The 20,253-nt window shown below is 41.9% G+C and overlaps 1 protein-coding gene across 4 annotated transcripts in view; it reads right to left on the bottom strand.

Moving 5' to 3' along the window:
• Positions 1-20,253, bottom strand: part of DGKD (diacylglycerol kinase delta) — a 136,341-nt gene that overhangs the window by 87,774 nt on the left and 28,314 nt on the right. For all 4 annotated transcript variants that reach the window (XM_089665748.1, XM_089665735.1, XM_089665741.1 and 1 more), the window contains exon 2: positions 2,423-2,533. In XM_089665748.1, coding sequence (XP_089521874.1) covers positions 2,423-2,533 — 111 coding nt within the window. The remainder of the gene's footprint in view (positions 1-2,422; positions 2,534-20,253) is intronic.

Genomic DNA, 20,253 nt, shown 5'->3' with positions numbered 1-20,253 from the left:
CTATGGACGGACAAGTCATGACTGGCTCCAGGCACTTTTTCCCCCATTAATGAAATGAATGGGGCTTTCCTTGCTTTCATATCTTGAAGCAAGTGAAGAGCTAAGCACACTTGTAAAACTCATTGCTATGCATTATAAATGTTACAGTGTATTTTTTTCTAAAGCAACAGTATGGCTACCATAAGGCAATTCTGCTGCTTTATAAATGTATCCCAATTATTCACAGTAAATCCAAAATCAGAAAAGCAATAACCAGTGAATCACCTAAAGTGATATTAAATTCTGCAAATATTTTTTTTAAATGGCCCCCTGCAGGTTTATTCCCTAATGTTCTAATATACTAGTCAGGGGTGTGGAAATTTTTGAAAAAACTACTTTTCCAGGGACTAAATCGGTGCCCCAATCTACTTGTCCCTCATGACAATCTACTTGTCCAGATAAAAAAAATCTGAACAAAAATTTGAACCAAAACCATATTAAAATGTGAGGTGCTTTTAGGAATGTCCGGGGCTTTTAAAATCAAATGGGGCTTTATGACAAATTAAACAATTAATATTTTTAACATTACGCGGTTTATCTCCTCCTCCCTTCCCTGCCTGTCTCCAGCTTCTCACCCAGGATCTAGAAGGGAGGGGAGAGACCTTGCAGTGTAATGAGCACCAATTGGCTGCTCGTCAGGAAAGGGGAGTATCCAGCTTATCCTTTATCCCTTTCGCTGCCAGAGCCATTTTTGCATTTTTTGCACACATTTAAAATCATTTTAGGCCTGAAAATTACACAAAACCCCCAAATATTATATATTTTCTGAAAGCAGAGACCCTAGAAAATAAAATAGTGGTAGTTCCAATTTTTTATATCGCATGATATCACCGCAAAATTTCAGTAAAAAATATAAGTAAGTTAATTTTAGGGCACAAAAAAAAGCAATAAATTACCCTATTTTTTTACACTATAAAAGACGAGGTTGCACCGAGTAAATAGATATCCAACATGTCAAACCTTAAATTTGTGTGTGCTCGTGAAATGGCGACAAACTTCCGTACCCTATATTTTCTATAGGCGACACTTGTAAAGCCCCTTATAGGTCATCAATATAGTGTTGCAGAGGAGGTCTGGTGCTAGAATTAAAATGAATGGGGGGGTGGACTCATGCGCTGCCAACAACAGTCTCAGAAAATGAAGTAGCTGCTAACAGCAGGCTTTACTATGATGTATAGCAAACTGATAAGGAAAATGGTGTAGCGCTGTGTATACTATAATATACTTTAAATAAATGGTGAAAATCAATAAATGGTGTGAATAAAAGTAACTTGGTTCAATTATTGGTGTGACACTGTATATGATCAATAAAAAAGATGTGAATAAAAACAATTTAATTCAAATATATATGAAGTATGGAGTGTACCATGATTCAAACAAATAGAGAAAAAATGTGAATGAATAAATGTGACATGGAGACACTTAAAGTGAAATCAACAGTGATCAAATCATACACCATGACAATAGCAATATTAAATGATATATTGCAAAGTCCCATGGATTAATGAAAAGTGCTAGATTTCAAATCTTCAACCATATATAATTTGCGCGCTCAAAACTTGTGTAAATCTATCCGTCACCATCTGGCATGCGTGCTCTCCTCAAATATTTGACCCTCAAGGAGTCATAGAGCATCATGAATCACTGGATGATCCCAGGCAGGATGGATCTCTCCCTCTGGCTGGACACAGGGTCAGCTCTCACCGTAATCAATCACTAAATGGTCAAACACCTTTAAGGCAATCTTTAATGGCTTCTATGGCTCCCAGCCTCCTCCAAACTCCTTTTTTTTTTTTTTGCTGCTGTGATACAACGTCCTGTTGGAGGCTGGTTACATTTGTTCTGCCTGGTCCCAAAGTATCTAGGAATGCAGCCACCCTCTCTTGTTCACCTTCTCTAATTCTCTTGTGCTAGAATTATTGCTATCATTCTGTCGTGCACGGCATGTGTATCACAAGCAATGTTTTCATGTGAAGGTGCCCCAGCGTGTGCTTTTACGTTTGTATATGTGGGGGGGCCTCAATTTTTTTTTGGGGTGTGGGGTGTTATGTGCTTGGGTGTAACTTTGATGTTTTCCAATTAAAAAAAAAAAAAAAAAAAAAAAAGCAATGCAGTGGTGTGAACTATCTTTTAGGGGAAAAAAAAAACTGCCTTGTCTTTGTATTAGGACTGTACTGGGCAGGGTTGCCCAGTGCAGCCCAATGTAAACAGGCCCTAAAAACAAGTCTAAAGCCATGCCTATTATTATTATTATAATACGCTAGTCACATACTGCTACTAAACTTGAAGATTAGAAAAAAGAAAAAAAAAGGAAAGGAAAAAAAAAAAAAAAAACAGCAATCACATTACTGATTTGTACAGCCACACACTTTCCTTTGCTAACCTTTGCAGTCTTGGCGTAATAGAGCGTCCTGCCTCGTAGTTTGAAATAGCGCCTCCTCCATCGCTGAAAGGAGCTTGTCTGCTTGTGTAGATGTCCCTCTTTTATAATAGCCTTTAAAAAAAAAAAAAAAAAAAAATCAGAGATGAAGAAAAGCAAGGATATTATTTAACGAGATGAAACATACTGTATCATAGTTGCTGTTGTGTCTCCTTACACTTCTTTGAATAACTTAAAATATTTTGGGAAAACACAAGACAGTAAAAACAGAGCAAGCCAGTGACTGATAGCAGTAGAACACTATACACATCAGTCTACATAAAAATGTGCACACCTTCCCCTCCTTCATTTGTCTACCACAAATATAGAAGAAAGCAGAATCCCGGAAAACAGCTTTCTACACAGCAAACATATAGAAAACGTAACCATTTAAGTCTAAGTTCACACTAGCTTTGTCAGCAGGCATTAGACAGGCGTTTGGACGACGTTTTTAACAATCCTCAAACGCCTATGAAAATTCTAGACATGGCAGCACACAGTGCTGTTCACACTGAAGTGGCAAAATTGATGTCTCATGTTGAGTCAGGAGGAGTTGAAGCCTCCCATTCAAATCTATGGTGTTGCTCCTCAAACGCCTGGCAGGCATTTGCGGAATGTTAATACCATTCAACTTCATTATAGCCGTTTGTGGAGCGGTTTTAACGCTTGGCAAACGCCTAACAAACACCTTAAAAATGTACATAGGGCATTTGGGGAGCATTAAAAACGCTTCCCAAATGCCTGTCAAATTAGAAATTAGTCAAGTGTGAATGAGCCCTAACTGTTGAAGGATTTGTTTGGCTAGCCTAGTATATACACACCTCTGCTACACTGCACATCCAGGATGACCACTCATACTTTCTGATTAAAAATTAATTTTTCCTAGGTCACATCCCTGATTGGGCAGAAGTGATCATGCTGATCTTGCTGTCCAATAAGAATGCCTGATGCGGAGAGAGGACAATGCAGTTGCACTTTTGAGCCAGAGTGTCTATTTGTTACTCGATTTTATAGTGTGGCAAATGTATGTTACCTTTAAGACTGTATAAAATTACAAATCTTGTGGCACGTAACATCAACAGTATCATAAAATGTGTCATTAGCTGTTTGAATGCTTTGTTTTAAACCCCTGGGCGCATACTGCCTAAACATTCGTACTGCTAGGTGCACTGTCCAGCCACAGCAGGTATCAGCCTCTCAGAGTTTGTCAGGCTGCGGGCAGCAGAGCTGGATGGGACACCTGTGCCATCCGCCCACAGCTAAGCACCAGACCTCCATGCTCTGAGACTAAATACCCAGTGTGCATGAGGCAATAAAAGGAAATTATATGGTCTTTTTAACCACTTCAAGTCCGGACACTTTAACCCCCTTCCAGTCCAGGCCAATTTTCAGCTTTCAGAACTGTCACACTTTGCATGACAATTGTGCAGTCATGCAACAGTGTACCCAAATGAAAATTATATATATATATATATATATATATTATTATTTTTTTTTTACACAAAAGAGCTTTCTTTTGGTATTTGATCACAACTTAGTTTTTTTATTTCTTACTATATAAATGAAAAAAAATACCAAAAAATCTGAAAAAAAACTTTTTGCTTAGTTTTTGTTATAAAAGTTTGCAGATAAATATTTCTTCACAAATTTAGGCCAAAATGTATTCTGCTACATTTTTTTGGTAAAAGAATAACCCAAACAGTGTATATTATTTAGTCTGTGTGAAAGTTAGAGAGTTTAAAAAACTATGTGATATATATCTGAAAATTGATCAGATGAGACACTAAAATGCCAGAGGCTGGTATGACGTATGTCAGTGATCAGGACATTGGTATGAGGTATGGTGGTGATCAGGGCTCTGGTACGGGGTATGGCAGTGATCAGGACACTAGTACGGGATATGGCAGTGATCAGGACACTAATACGGGGTATGGCAGTGATCAGGACACTAGTACGGGGTATGGCAGTGATCAGGACGCTGGTATGGGGTGTGGCAGTGATCAGGACGCTGGTATGGGGTATGGCGGTGATCAGGACGCTGGTATGGGGTATGATGGTGATCAGGATGCTTGTATGGGGTATGGCACTGATCAGGGTGCTGGTATGGGGTATTTCTGTTATCAGGGTTCTGGTATGGGTATGGAGGTGATCAGGGTGCTGGTATGGGTATGGAGGTGATCAGGGTGCTGGTATGGGTATGGAGGTGATCAGGGTGCTGGTATGGGTATGGAGGTGATCAGGGTGCTGGTATGGGTATGGAGGTGATCATGGTGCTGGTATGGGTATGGAGGTGATCAGGGTGCTGGTATGGGTATGGAGGTGATCAGGGTGCTGGTATGGGTATGGAGGTGATCAGGGTGCTGGTATGGAGGTGATCAGGGTGCTGGTATGGAGGTGATCAGGGTGCTGGTATGGGTATGGAGGTGATCAGGGTGCTGGTATGGGTATGGAGGTGATCAGGGTGCTGGTATGGGTATGGAGGTGATCAGGGTGCTGGTATGGGGTATTTTTTATAAGGGTGCTTGTATGGGGTATTTTTTATAAGGGTGCTTGTATGGGTATGGAGGTGATCAGGGCACTGGCATGGTGTATGGCAGTGATCAATGTATGGCAATGATCTGATGCGGGCTGACATACAAGCTCTGATGCGGGCTGACATACTGCTTCCCGGACGCAGTCTATAAGCAATGTGTGGATGGGAAGCAGTTAAAGCATGCACATTGTATTATTATTATTATTATACAGGATTTATATAGCACCAACAGTTTGTTCAGCGTTTTACAATATAAAGGGAGACAATACAGCAACAATACAGTTCAATACAAGATGGTTAGGACGGCTCTGCTCCTTGGAGCTTGCAATCTAAGACAGAGGGCATTTTGAGTTAATAGTGTTATTCCTAAAGCAGTATTAATGGTCTCTTCTGCCATAAATGTTTCCCACCGTGGTAATGTACAGTAAATCACACATGCCCAGCTCAAAGTACATACTATGTTGTCATGAACTGATTTCTGTGAGCATGTGTGAGACTGACATCATCGCAGCCTAGCCATTCAAGAGGCTGAATCACGAAAACCCAGTTTTCCAATTACCTTTTGAGGCTTTCCCTCCTTATGGAGGCTGTCAATGATGGTTTTCTGCACAACTGTCAGGTCAGCAGTCTTTCCCATGATTGTGATTCCTACTGAACCAGACTGAGAGACCATTTAAAGGTTCAGGAACCCTTTGCAGGTGTTATGGCTTAATTAGCTGATTAGAGTGGGACACTTTGAGCCTAGAATATTGCACCTTTTCACAATATTCTAATTTTCTGAGATTGTGGATTTGGGGTTTTCATAAGCTGTAAGCCATAATTATCACAATTAAGACAAATCACAGCTTGAACTATCTTGCTTTGCATGTAATGAGTCTATCTCATATATTAGTTTCACCTTTTAAGTTGCATTATTGAAATAAATGAACTTTTGCACGATATCCTAATTTTTTGAGTTTCACCTGTACCTGTAGGGGGCCAATTTAGAAAGAAAAAATATCACAATATTTAAATCGCCTTGAAAGCATTTTTTTACTGCACTTTTTACCAAGCATGCTCTTCCAGATCATTGTTATTGTATTAAATATAGGGATTATCAGATTAACCAGTAAAGGAAAGAGTAGATTAGCCATTGCAATCACTTTGCCCATCTGCTTACCTAGAGTTGAGAGAAGACTCCTAGGGAATGCAGTGTCTACAGTAGGTCAGCTAACCCATAAACTTGCATTGTGAATAGGTAAAGCACAACCACTGCATGTGTATGTAATGGCAAACTATACACAGAAATAAGGGTTTTAAAACAAAACACACAGATTGATGGCAGTATTTACAATAAAGTGTATGTGAATGCTAATGATCCCCAATCATTCAGTGCACTATAAATCATGGTAGCAATATATAAAAGCTTTGTTTTAAATAGAACATCACTGACCAGGGAGGAAGGGGGATTGGTACCAGGTATTTCTCATACAAAAGAAAAACTAAATTTACAAACAAAAATAACAACAAAAAACCCCCCAAAAAACAAAAACACAGACACACCTACTGTAGATGAAATAACACATTTTGGAGGTAATAGTCACATTAACAACTTCCCGTCTGCCCTATAGCAGAAATACTGATACAGGGTGGCACGGGTGCGCACCATCACGTATATATACATGTGATTTTGCATTCCTGGGTAGGGGGCGAGTGCGCACCCTATCCGCACCGATATTCGCGGCTGCAGCTGTCAATCACCGGATCCCAGCTGGTGATTACTCACCGCCCGGTGACTGCCGATGATCTCTGACAGGGAGGCGAACTGTATGTAAACAAAACAGTTCTCCTCCCTGTCAGCTCGTGCACACTGCTTTGCATGGCTGTGCACAAAAACCTCTCTCGAGAAGCTTACCTGTTGAACCCACACTTCCTCTCTAATTGGCAAGTGTAAATGAAAGTGGTTATAAACCTCAAACATGAAATATGAACAAAGCATATCCCTCTATAGTTCGTACTTGTCTCAATTCAGAGCACTAAGGGGCAGATTTACTAAACTGAAGCACTCAGAATCCGATAAACCTGTGCATGGTAACCAATCAGCTTCTAACTTCTAAAATCAGCTTGTTCAATTAAGCTTTGGCAATAAAACCTGGAAGCTGATTGGTTTCCACGCAAAGATGCAACAGATTTTGCACTCTCCAGTTTTAGTAAACTGCTGCTTCACTCCTCTGCTATCTGCACGAGTGAGAAAAACGGTGATAGGGGAGGGACCTGCAGCAGATTGACAGCAAACAGCTCTGTTCCTGTGAGCTGTGTGGAGGGGGGGGGGTCCCTTCCCTCCAATCAGATCTCAGCATACTCCTCACTGAGCTCTCCAAAGTGTCATTTCAGCTCTCCACCCCCCTTTTTTTCTGAACTCTCACACAAGCTGTATAAATTCTGGACTTTGAACGGATGTAGAGAAGACTGCAGATGGACAGGTACCACTTATGTAGGAGGATTTGTTTCATCTCTGTGTATCACCTGAGGCCAGTCACATTGTAAGGGTTTAAAACCACATTAACCTTAAAGTGATTCTAAAGGCAGAAGGTTTTTTGCCTTCATGTATTCTATGCATGAAGGTAAAAAACATCCTGTGTGCAGCAGTGGCCCCAGCCCCCTCAATGCTTACCAGAGTCTCATTGCAATCCAGCGTTGTGAATGGCAGCCTCAACAGTCCAAGGTCTCTACCTCCTCATTGGATGAGAGAAAGCAAGCGGCAGCCATTGGATCCCGCTGCTGTCAATCACACCAGTCAGCCAATCAGGAGAGAGAGGGGGGCAGGGCCATGCCGTGGCTCCTTGTGTGAATGTACACATGGAGCAGTGTGTGCCCCCATAGCAAGCTGCTTGCTGTGGGGGCACCCAACAGACAGGAAAAGCCAGGAGAGCCTGCAGGGGACCCGAGAAGAGGAGGATCCAGCTGCTCTGTACAAAACCACTGTACACAGCAGGTAAGTATAGACATATTTGTTATTTTACGAAAATATAATGAACCTTTAGAATCACTTTAACAGAATATGAGCTGGAATGAGCTAAGATATTCAAGTGGAACTACACTCTCTCAATCAACATTATTTGTAATCCATATGCCGCTAGCATTAGTAAATAGATAAATAGTAGTAGATTAGTAAAAAGGAAAGTACAGTATATCATTTTTATACATTTCTTCAGTTACTTTCCTGGTTTCCATGCCTAGGCATCCCAGGAGTCTTCAGGAGGGGATTTTGTTCTTGGCTTCCTCATATCAATGACTTATGCAGGTCATAGATGGGTCAAAAATCTGCTGATTTTTCAGCCGAAAATAAAATCGGCCTATTTTCGGATCGTTAGTGGGCTAATTGTTCGGCCGTTTTTCGGTATTTTGGCAAAAAATAAAAAATCTGCGCATGAGCAGTGACCTGCAAGAGGAAGACAAAAAGAAGAAAAAGAAGAGGATGAAGAAGAAGAGGATGAAGAAGAAGAAGAGGATGAAGAGGAAGAAGAAGAAGAGGAAGAAGAAGAAGAGGAAGATGAAGAAGAAGAGGAGGAGGAAGAAGAAGAAGAGGAAGAAGAAGAAGAGGAAGATGAAGAAGAAGAGGAGGAGGAGGAAGAAGAAGAGGAAGAAGAAGAAGAAGAAGAGGAAGAAGAAGAAGAATAAGAGGAAGAAGAAGAAGAAGAAGAGGAAGAAGAAGAAGAAGAAGAAGAGGAAGAAGAGGAGGAAGAAGAGGAGGAAGAAGAAGAAGAAGAGGATGAAGAAGAGGATGAGGAAGAAGAGGAAGAAGAAGAAGAGGAGGAAGAAGAGGAGGAAGAGGAAGAGGATGAAGAAGAGGAAGAAGAAGAAGAAGAGGATGAAGAAGAAGAGGATGAAGAAGAAGAGGATGAAGAAGAAGAGGATGAAGAGGATGAAGAAGAGGAGGAAGAGGAAGAAGAAGAAGAAGAATAAGAGGAAGAAGAAGAAGAGGAAGAAGAAGAGGATGAAGAAGAGGAAGAAGAGGATGAGGAAGAGGATGAAGAGGATGAGGAAGAAGAAGAGGAAGAAGAAGTAGGGGAAGATGAAGAAGAGGAAGAAGAGGAGGAAGAAGAAGAGGAAGAAGAAGAGGAAGAAGAGGAAGAAGAGGAAGAAGAAGAGGAAGAAGAAGAGGATGAAGACGAAGAAGAAGAGGAAGAAGAAAAAGAGGATGAAGAAGAGGGTGAGGAAGAGGATGAAGAAGAGGAAGAGGATGAGGAAGAAGAAGAAGAGGAAGAAGAAGTAGGGGAAGATGAAGAAGAGGAAGAAGAGGATGAAGAAGAAGAAGAGGATGAAGAAGAGGAAGAGGAAGAAGAGGAAGAGGAAGAAGAGGAAGATGAAGAAGAGGAAGATGAAGAAGAGAAAGAGGAAGATGAAGAAGAGGCTGAAGAAGAGGAAGAAGAAGAAGAGGATGAAGAAGAAGAGGATGAAGAGGATGAAGAAGAAGAAGAATTCCAGTCCGGCAAAAAGTGTCCCTGCAGAGAGCTCCGCTATTTCTTTGACAGTTCCTTGACATTTATAGCGGTTGCAACAATGTATCTATTTGTTTCCGAATAAAAACATCTGTATCGGAAATGAATACAAATAGATACATTGTTGCAACCGCTATAAATGTCAAAGAAATAGCGGAGCTCTCTGCAGGGACACTTTTTGCCGGCTGTAGACGGGATGAAAATCGGCCGATTTTTTTTACCGTTCCTGGTAACGTCGGCCGCTTGAACGACCGATTTTTTGTTTTTTTAAAGAAAAATCGGCCGGTTTTCTCCCCATCTATGGCCTGCATTACCCAATATGTAATGTGTAGTTGGCCAAGAAAGTTATTAACCTTATATAAAGGCAAGGCTCAGCAGTCCCTATCTTTTTTTTTTAATGCATTTTGCAGGTTTTAATTTGCCCAGCAACAAATTGGCAAAAAGAAAGAAAAGAAAAAAACATTCAAAAAATGCGTGTGAAATAATGAAAAACATGCTGCAAAAAGCATTGCAAAATAGACAAAATGCAAACTACATTGGTGTGAATCAGGCCTGCATTGAAAACCCATAAAAAATGCACACATGTTGCATTTTGATGCGGTTCTGGAGTCATGTGACCTATGAAAACCGCACCGTAAACGTGGTATAATCGCGGCTAAATAGCGGGAAAAAATTGCGGGTAAAATCGGTGCTAATTATTGGCAAACTGCAAACGCAGATAAAAGCCACTAAACGCTAATGCACAAATGCTAAAAAAAAAAAGCTGAAAAACTTGCGTTTTTAACATGACCTTATACAGCGAACGTTACTAGCGTTATCAAAACGCCCAGTGTGCATGGAGCCTAAGGCCAGCCATACATAGGTTGATTTTTGCATGATTTTCTCGTTTGAAAAAAGGACCTAAGAATAATTGGCCGATTTCCAGTCTGTTAGTGGGGCAATGGCACCGGCTGATTTTCGTAGTTTCCCCCCATTTCGTTTATCGGGCATGCTTGAAAAACGACCGATTTTTTTAAATCATTGGTGGCACCATCGGATTGCAGAATGAACAATGTTTTCAATTGAAAAATCGTTCGGAATTCGACCCATGTATGGCCTGCTTTAGTTACATCTTTGAGCAGTAAAGAGCTTTAGAGAACTGTGGTGTTAAAAAGGAGTCCTCAGGTGACCCTCTCCACCCTCCCCATCAAAGCCGTATATACGTCCAGAAAGGCCAGCCGTGGCTTGGCTTAGGTCGCAGCCTTCAAATAGGATGATTGTCTGATCTCTACAGACTTATGACTTTGATGAGATGGAGGAGAGATGCCAACTAGAATTATCCTTTAATCACCTGTGCAGCCCTTGCCTAATGATCATCTCTGATCAAACAATGGTTTTAGCATTTCCTGCTTAACACCAGGTGCGACTTGGCTTGCGATCTGCATTCCATGAGACTTGCAAATCGTATGCCAAGTCGCACCCTATTGTCCGCAATTACAGCGGTCAAAGCGGTGCGGTTCTGACTTGATTGGAGCTGCACCGATTTCTAAAGTAGTACATGTACTACTTTTGGTGTGATTTGCATAGACATCTATGTCAGACATCTTTGAAATCACACCTGAAATCAGCATCTCACCCGACTTTGAAATCGTGCGACTTCACCGTAAGTAAAGTTGGGCTTGATGTGACCGGGGGGTTAAGATGGTTGATAGAAACTTCGCTAACTTTACAGATATTGCCCCTTAAAGCCTTAATCCATGTTTACTTTTAGTGTCCGTTCACACCATGCCTGCATTAAATCGCACAGCGATTTCCTGTGCGATTTAACCCACATGAAAAACATACTGCTTTGGTGATCTTCAGCAGGTGTCAATAAAATGTTAACAACACCCCAAATGCAGTATGTTTGCCCACAGCTGGCTACACCGGATCACGCGGTACCTTCGAACCATGCGATCTGGTTACAGTGCATGTTAAAAAGTAGTGCATGGAGCGGTGCCGTGTGATCTGAGATCATTCAAAATGAATGTGCTTGAAATTGCACCGCACAAAGCCGCATTACCTTAATCTCCCAGATATGATTGCATGCCCGGTGACACACAGCATGTGAATCGCACAGGAATGCACAGCGCGTGTGTGCTTCAGCTCTGGCCATGGTGTGAACTGGCCCTGAACTGGCCCTGAAATAGCTTGCTTCAACCAAGTTAGTTTAACCTCCCTAGCGGTCTGATTATGTCCATATTTCTGTGATCAAAGCGGTACATTTTCTTGCATGGAAATATGTATTTTTTTTATTGTAGGCCTGTAATTTTTAGGAATAACTTACTGAAATCTGTCCGAACAAGAGTCTAGTAAACATCCCGGGTATGGTAAAATTTGAAAAACGAAATCATAAATTATAATTTATTAAATAATCATAAAAAATAATAATATAATAATAATACATTTTATTCAATAATATAATCAAACCAAAAACACTGAATTTTGAAATATAGCGCCAAGTTCGCACATCACTGAGCAAAGTCACAGAGTCGTTTTCAGTGTCTGATGACAAATTTCCCCACGAATCATTATCACTCAATTCTGCAAGTAGTTCTAATTTACTATCGCTGTTCTCTAGCTGGTCTAAAACCGCTTTTGACCTAAAGGGACGCTTTTTGGACGCCATGGACGTTTCTCAGTTTCCAGGCAGAAAGAACAGTAAAAATGCAGGCAGGGCACAGGACAAAGCACTAGGGACAAAATGTATGTGAAATGGTTTGATACAGTAATGTTTTACTATGTGATTTTAGTGTATTTAGTGAATGTCACTTTTTGTGATTTTCAAATTTCCCGCCGTTCCGTCCCCTGTACGTCCGGATGTCGCAGGGAATGGAACCCAGAAGACGGATGCCGGCATCCGCTGGAGGACATTACAGGGGACACTGCAGGAAGGACATCGCGGGAGCGCAGGACAAGGTAAGTGAAGAACAGATCCCGAAGCACCGCTGCATGGTAAGCCTGAGTGTAGCTCAGGGTTACCGCTTTTGGTGCTGAAACTTTACCCCGAGCTACACTCAGGAATACCTCCAGGGAGGCTACAAAAAAAAACTACAGTATTTACCCAGTGATGGGATGCTGGCAGCACTATATAAAGGGTATCCAGCATCAGTTAAAGCCGAGTTCCAGTCGCACTGTAAAAAAAGAAAAGTCAGCAGCTACAAAAACTGTAGCTGCTGACTTTTAAAAAACAGACACTTACCTGTCCCTCAATCCCGCTGTGTCCTCCCTGCAGCCAGTTTCACCAGCTGTCTGGTGTTCCAGGTGCCGGCATCTTCAGTGTGGGCACCCGGCTGTGACAGTTTGCGGCTTCACAGCCGGGTGCCCACTGCGCATGCGTGAGAAGCGCTGCACTCCCTGAATGGCCCCGTAATCTTCTGGGACCTGTCATGTGTCCAAGAAGACTACGGGGAGGAAGGGGGGAGGCCAACTTACGATTGCCTACCTATTAATTTCGGGTACCCGCTCCCCAAAGGTGCCAATCCTTCATGGGTGCGGGGGACCAGTCTTTAAAGTGGAACATCTTCTTTTGGGTGGAACTCCACTTTAAAAACAGTATACAGTAATGGTACAGTGGCTTCCCATTTAGTGCTGAGTTGAGCATTGCTCAGCCAATCACAGGAAGCCTTATGTTTTTAACAATTCAAGGCTTCCTCTGATTGGCAGAGGTGGAGATTGTTAGGTCATCTGCCTGCCTCTTCACCGCAGCAAATCAGAGAAAGCTTTGTATTCAGTGATAACAATACAAGGCTTCCTGTGAATGGCTGAGAAACACTCAGACCAACTTGATTTTGTTCTGGCAGCAGATGGGAAGTCCCTGTACTGCTGGTGCAACACAGCACTGCATACAAAGTGTAGCTGATGTTGAATACAATTTATAAAGCGCTGACAGTGGCTGCAGCAATTGGTAAAGAAAATTGATTGGATGCAGGTGCATTTTGACTTAGGGTCGGTTCACACTATAGAAAAGCGTTCCAGATGCGTTTCTACAAAGGCATTTTTGATGCACTCTGGTGTGTTTTTGATGAGTTAAAGTGCGTTTTTGATGCGTTCCGGTTCATTTTTCCCCCTCATTTTCTTCAATTTAAATAGGGACAAGTGCGTTGCAGTACGTTTATGATGCGTTTTACCGCATTCCAGTACAGTCCTGGACAGGAAAAATGCAGCATGTTCTACTCTTTTTTTCTGTGACCGGAACGCACTGGAACTACAAGCACTGATGTGAACTAGTACATTGACAACCATATATCCTACTTTCTGCTCATTTCGGATGCAGAAAAGAAAAGCACACTGAAACGCATGTAGTGTGAACTAAATGAGCAAAATTTGGCAGGTTCATCGGCTTCATTTTCAATCAAACCTAGCTTAGATTACAGGAATAGTAAATGACATTCAATATGCAGTACATCCAAGCAGAGTTTGTATATATAATAGGCAACAATGGCCAGCACCATGTACACATATATTTACATATATGTATATGAACCACATCCAATCTGCATGACATGTGAAATACCATTTCTTCCTAAGGTGCCTGATCGCATATGTCCAGTGTACTGCCAGTGCGGATTCACTGTGGTTTAAAACAAAGAGTCCTGTACGAATTCTGAGCAGTGCAGTCCAGTTCAGGTGCGGATTACAGGCTATTGACTTCTATGGGAACGATTTCTAAACTGCATATGTGTGAACAGGATAAGATAATGACCTGAACCTGTGAACAACTACCATATCAATCAGCTGTGGAACCCAAGCTTCAATCCGCACCGCACGTGTGAATCAGCACTCAAAATGTTACAAAACCCACAACAGTAAAATCAGTCTGTAAATGCAGTAAAGCACGCTTGTTATAATCACTGTGGAACCTAAGGGGTTATTCCTCCACATCATGTAAAAATGCGGTCTGATCCTGTCTTCTCTGATCCTCCCCTTCTACTGTCCCCAATCCATCTGCTGATAGAATAGAGCTCTAGGAGACACTCTGCACATGGTCAGTTTAGTGTGTATGGCTAGAGTTTTAATTTCTTTGGGAAGGTGCATGTGATCAGCACAGGGCCAATCAGCACTGTCCAGACAGAGGGTCAGAGGTCACACATCCTCATAAGACAGTCAAACCAGAACGAAAATTCCTCCTACAAGCTTTAAGCAGTGCTCTGCTGGACACTGATAGAAGTCACAAGACTGCTCTGACTGCTGTTGAGAAAAGGTTTTTAGCAGTTTATATTTACTAAAATAATTGCATTTCCATGTTCTGTGTACTGTGGGAGACCAGATATAGTGAATGCAGGGTCCTGGGTTTAGTAACACTTTAAATGCTGTCTGTGTCCCCACAGAGAGATTTCATAGGCTATTCTGTCACCAGTCACCTGAACGGGACACAGTAACGGGAAATCTCTTTCTAACCACTTGCCCTCCAGAGGATTTACCCCCCTTCCTGACCAGGCAATTTTTTGCGATACAGCGCTGCGTTACTGTAACTGACAATTGTGCGGTCACGCAACGCTTCACCTAAATGAAATGTCCTTTTTTTCCCCCACAAATTGAGCTTTCTTTTGCTGGTATTTGATCGCCTGTTCATTTTTTATTTTTTGCGCTATAAAAAAAAAAAGAAGACGGACAATTTTGAGGAAAAAAAAAATATATATTTTTGACATTTTGCTATTAACCTCCCTAGCGGTCTGATTATGTCCATATTTCTGTGATCAAAGCGGTACATTTTTTGCATGGAAATATGTGTTTTTTTTTATTGTAGGCCTGTAATTTTTAGGAATAACTCACTTAAATCTGTCCGAACAAGAGTCTAGTAAACATTCCGGGTATGTTAAAATTTGAAACACGAAATCATAAATTATGATTTATTATATTATTTTTTTGATTTTTTTTATAAAATTGTATTCAATAATATAATCAAACCAAAAACACTGATATTTGAAATACAGCACCAAGTTCGCACATCACTGAGCAAAGTTACAAAATTGTTTTCAGTGTCTGATGATGAATTTCCCCACGAATCATTATCACTCAATTCTGCAAGTGGTTCTGATTTACTATCGCTGTTCTCTAGCTGGTCTAAAACCGCTTTTGACCTAAAGGGACGCTTTTTGGACGCCATGGACTTTTCTCAGTTTCCAGGCAGAAAGAACAGTACAAATACAGGCAGGGCACAGGAGAAAGCACTTGGGACAAAATGTATGCGACATTCAGTAGTACAGTAATGTTTTACTATGAGATTTTAGTGAATGTCACTTTTAAAATGTTAAAATTTCCTGCCGTTCCATCCCCCGTATGTCCTGACGTCGCAGGGAACGGAACCCGGAAGACAGATGCCGGTATCGGCCGGAAGACATTGCCGGGGACATTGTGGGAGTGCAGGACCAGTGAAGAACAGATCCTGGAGCAGCGCTGCAAGGTATTCCCGAGTGTAGCTCGGGGTTACCGCTTGTAGTGCTGAAACTTTACCCCGAGCTACACTCGAGAATACCGCCAGGGAGGTTAAATATGTCCAGTTAAAATTTAAAAAATCTAATTTCGGCATAAAATTCTGCCAAAAATGATTCTCCTCCATGTCTTTGCTAAAAAAAATCCCAATAAGTGTAAATTAATTGGTTTACACTAAAGTTATAGCATCTACAAATGGCGGTATATATACTGGGATTTTCTTTATTTTTACTGGTAATGGTGGCGATCAGCGACTTATAGCGGGACTGCAGTGGGCATTCTGGATGGAACTGACTTAGGGTCACTGACATCCCCAGTGACACCAATACAGTGCTCAGTGCTAATAAAAAGCACTGACACTGCACTAATGGCACTGGGCAGGAAGGGGTTAACATGTGGGGAGATCAAAGAGTTAACGTGTGCCTGGAGTGTTTTACTAGAGGGCGGTGTCAGTGTGCTTCACTGTAATCACACTGCTTTGGATAGCTGTGCTGTGCACAGCCACCCAAAGCAGTGTTCCCAAGCTGACAGGGAGGAGAACTGTTAGTAAACAAAACAGTTCTCCTCCCTGTTGGACATCCTCAGAAATCACCGGGTGCTGGCGAGTAATCACTGGCTGGGACCCGGTGATTGACAGTCTCAGCTGTCAATGGCGGCACGGGTAGGGCGCACATGTGCCCCCCATCTGCAAATGAAAAATCATGTGTATATATATGTGATTTTGTGCACCCGTGCCGCCCTGTAGCAGAAATACTTGTTTACAAGGCACCGGAACTGGAAGTGCCATCGCTCCGGTGCTCCAAGGGCATAAGGATGAGTGGAGGCCACCTTTCCTTCACTGGTCTCTATGTTCAGCGCTGGGATTGTTCGGTGGTTTCTCAGGTAAGGCTGAGAACTACTGAGCGGTAGCCGATGCAGGCAGGAATGGAGGGGTCAGGGGTTTTTTTCGTCACCTGTATCGGTGCTTTTTTTCATATCGCCCAATGGCCGATTGGGGTGTTTTTGGCCACCAAAATTTCTGTGCACCCCTAGTGAAAACATACACAGACTTACATAGGGAAGCATTTTCCTTGAGCTTTTCATGCACTTTTTTTCACGCAAAAGCGCTTCAAAACCTCCTCAATGTGAAAGTAGCCTAAGATGCCACTAACCACCATTAGGGCTCGTTCACACTTGACTGTTTTTCCAACTCTTGCCAAACGCCCCTATAACGTTTGCCAAGCATTGGTCCGGCGTTTGCGGAGCGTTTTTAAACGCCCCGCATGCGCGGTTTAGCGGAGGTTGCTAGGCATTTGCCAAGTGTTAAAAATGCCCCACAAACGCCTATAATAAAGTTTGAATGGTGTTACCACTCTGCAAACACCCCGCAACCACGTCGCAACCACACCACAAACGCCGGCCGGGCATTTACGGAGCAGCACTCTAGACTTGAATAGGAGGCTTCAACTCCTCCTGACTCGACCAGAGGCGTCCGTTGCGACGCTAACGCTCCCATTTGAACAGCACCATGTGCTGCAATGTGCAGAATTTTCCCAGGCGTTTGGGAAACGGTAAAAACGCTTCCCAAACGCCTGTCTGCCGCTTGCTAACAAGGCTAGTGTGAATGTAGCCTTATAGGTTAGCAAGCAGTATCACAGTATTACATTTCCAGCTGAAATAGTGTTGTCACTGGCCAACTACACTCACCGGCCATGTTATTAGGTACACCTGTTCAATTGCTTGGTAACAAAAATTGCTGATCAGCCAATCACATGGCAGCAACTCAATGCATTTAGACATCTTACATGTTGAGGAAGACTTTAAGCTGTAAACCCTAGAGATGGTTGTGTGTGAAATCCCAGTAGATCAGCAGTTTTTTAAATACTCAGACCAGCCCCTCTGGCACCAACAACCATGCCACGTTCAAAGTCACTTAAATCCCCTTTCTTCCCCATTCTGATGTTCAGTTTGAACTTCAGCAGGTCATCCTCAGCACGTCTACATGCGATTGGCCGATTAGCAATTTGTGTTACCAAGCAACTGAACAGGTGTACCCAATAAAGTGGTCGCTGAGTGTATATCTTCTCTATGTATTAAGAAGATTCCAGACGGAGCACAAGGTGAAGACCTAAGTGCCCCCTTCTGGATACTTCTAGTTATTACATGCAAAAAGTGTAATTTCAGTATTGAGAATGATACAGGCTGTCACATCTATACTAATGCAGGCCATAGATGGGTCGAAAATCGGCCGATTTTTCTTTAAAAAAACGAAAAATCGGTCATTCAAGCGGCCGACTTTACCAGCAACGGTAAAAAAAATTGGCCGATTTTCATCCCGTCTACAGTTGGCAAAAAGTGTCCCTGCAGAGAGCTCCGCTATTTCTTTGACAGTTCCTTGACATTTATAGCGGTTGCAATAATGTATTTGTATCCATTTAGGATACAGATGTTTTTATTCGGAAACAAATAGATACATTGTTGCAACCACTATAAATGTCAAAGAAATAGCGGAGCTCTCTGCAGGGATCATCCTCCTCCTCCTCCTCCTCCTCCATCAGCCGATTTGCCCATCATTGCCGCGAAAATCGGCAAAATCGGCCGATTTTTTTCCAACTTTACCGATAAAAAAAATCTGCCAAAATACCGAAAAACGGCTGAACAATTAGCCCACTAACGATCTGAAAATCGGCCGATTTTATTTTCGCCGATAAATTGGCCGATTTTTGACCCATCTATGGCCTGCATTAGGCTCTATTCATGCCTTTACACTTTTGTTTTTAATTTGTTACATTAAACTAGTTCATTCAGTTTCAATGGGCTTTTAACGAGCCTCAATGCATGAATATAAAGTAACCATGCTGCTTTAAGGGCCCGTTCATGCATGCAGCAAGGACTGAAAAGCAATCCAGATGGATTGCTTTTCAGAGGCATTTGACAGCAGAGAAGAGGCAATATGTCATCTTCTTACTGCTTCTTTTAACTATCTAAATGCTGCACTACTGTTCATTGTGCTTGGCTGCGGGGAGGTTGCAGTGTGGCCCCATTCACTTGAATGGGTCGTATTTGGCAAGCCAAAACACTGCAAAGGGTTTAATTAATTCCCTGCCACTACCTTTGCAACATAAATGTTCAACTATAGGCAAAACTTTTTTTTTTTAATTTTGGCTAGAGTAAGGGAGGGTTATACCCCTTCTTGCCCCATATACAAAGTAGAAAGAGGATATCCCCGCAAATTAAGGGAATCCCCCAGGTCACCACAACTAATGTCCCCATTGGAAGATTTCCCCTCTATTACTTTTTCTGGGCACAACCCAAAATGTAAGTAAGATTTTCTTTTACTTTTAACAATAGTAAACAGAACAAATAGAAAAGGTAAATCTCCCGGCAACAAAGACAGCAATAAAACTTGACAGGTGTTCTAATCCCTCTTCACTCTATCCAAATCTAAATTTTGACTTTAGTTATACTTTAATAGGGAGCATTTAGTGGGTAGTAAAAATGTGACTCGGCCATGTGTTTTTACAAGCCCCAACAACAAGTGTAAATGACACCTTAGGTGATGCTCATTTTTTTATCCCAGAGGTTCCCAATCTTAGTCCTCAAGTATCCCCACAGACCATGTTTTAGATATAATAGCGGTCATAAATAACAAGCCTTTGAAAGTGACGTAGCCACCCTAGCGGTCTGATTATGTCAGTATTTCTGTGCTCAAAGTGGTACATTTTTTTGCATGGAAATATGTATTTTTTTTTATTGTAGGCCTGTAATTTTTAGGAATAACTCACTGAAATCTGTCCGAACAAGAGTCTAGTAAACATCCTGGGAATTTCAAAATTTGAAACACGAAATCATAAATTATAATTTAATAATCATAAAAAATAATAATAAATTTAATTCAATATGATCAAACCAAAAACACTAATTTCCCCACAAATCATTATCACTCAATTCTGCAAGTAGTTCTAATTTACTATCGCTGTTCTCTAGCTGGTCTGAAACCGCTTTTGACCTAAAGGGACGCTTTTTGGACGCCATGGACGTTTCTCAGTTTCCAGGCAGAAAGAACAGTAAAAATGCAGGCAGGGCACAGGACAAAGCACTCGGGACAATATGTATGTGAAATGGTTTGATACAGTAATGTTTTACTATGTGATTTTAGCATATTTAGTGAATGTCACTTTTTCACATTTTTAAATTTCCCGCCGTTCTGTCCCCCGTATGTCCCGACGCTCGTACGGGACGGAACCCAGATGACAGATGCCGGCATCTGCCAGATTACATTGCCAGGGACACTGCAGGAGGGACATCGCGGGAGCGCAGGACAAGGTAAGTGCAGAAGAGATCCTGGA

This window comes from Staurois parvus, unplaced genomic scaffold (genome assembly GCF_062004578.1).
Source record: "Staurois parvus isolate SC_StPar_1 unplaced genomic scaffold, SC_StPar_1.0 ptg000049l, whole genome shotgun sequence".
NCBI classification, from domain to species: domain Eukaryota; kingdom Metazoa; phylum Chordata; class Amphibia; order Anura; family Ranidae; genus Staurois; species Staurois parvus.
This window is presented reverse-complemented; position numbering and strand designations above follow the sequence as displayed.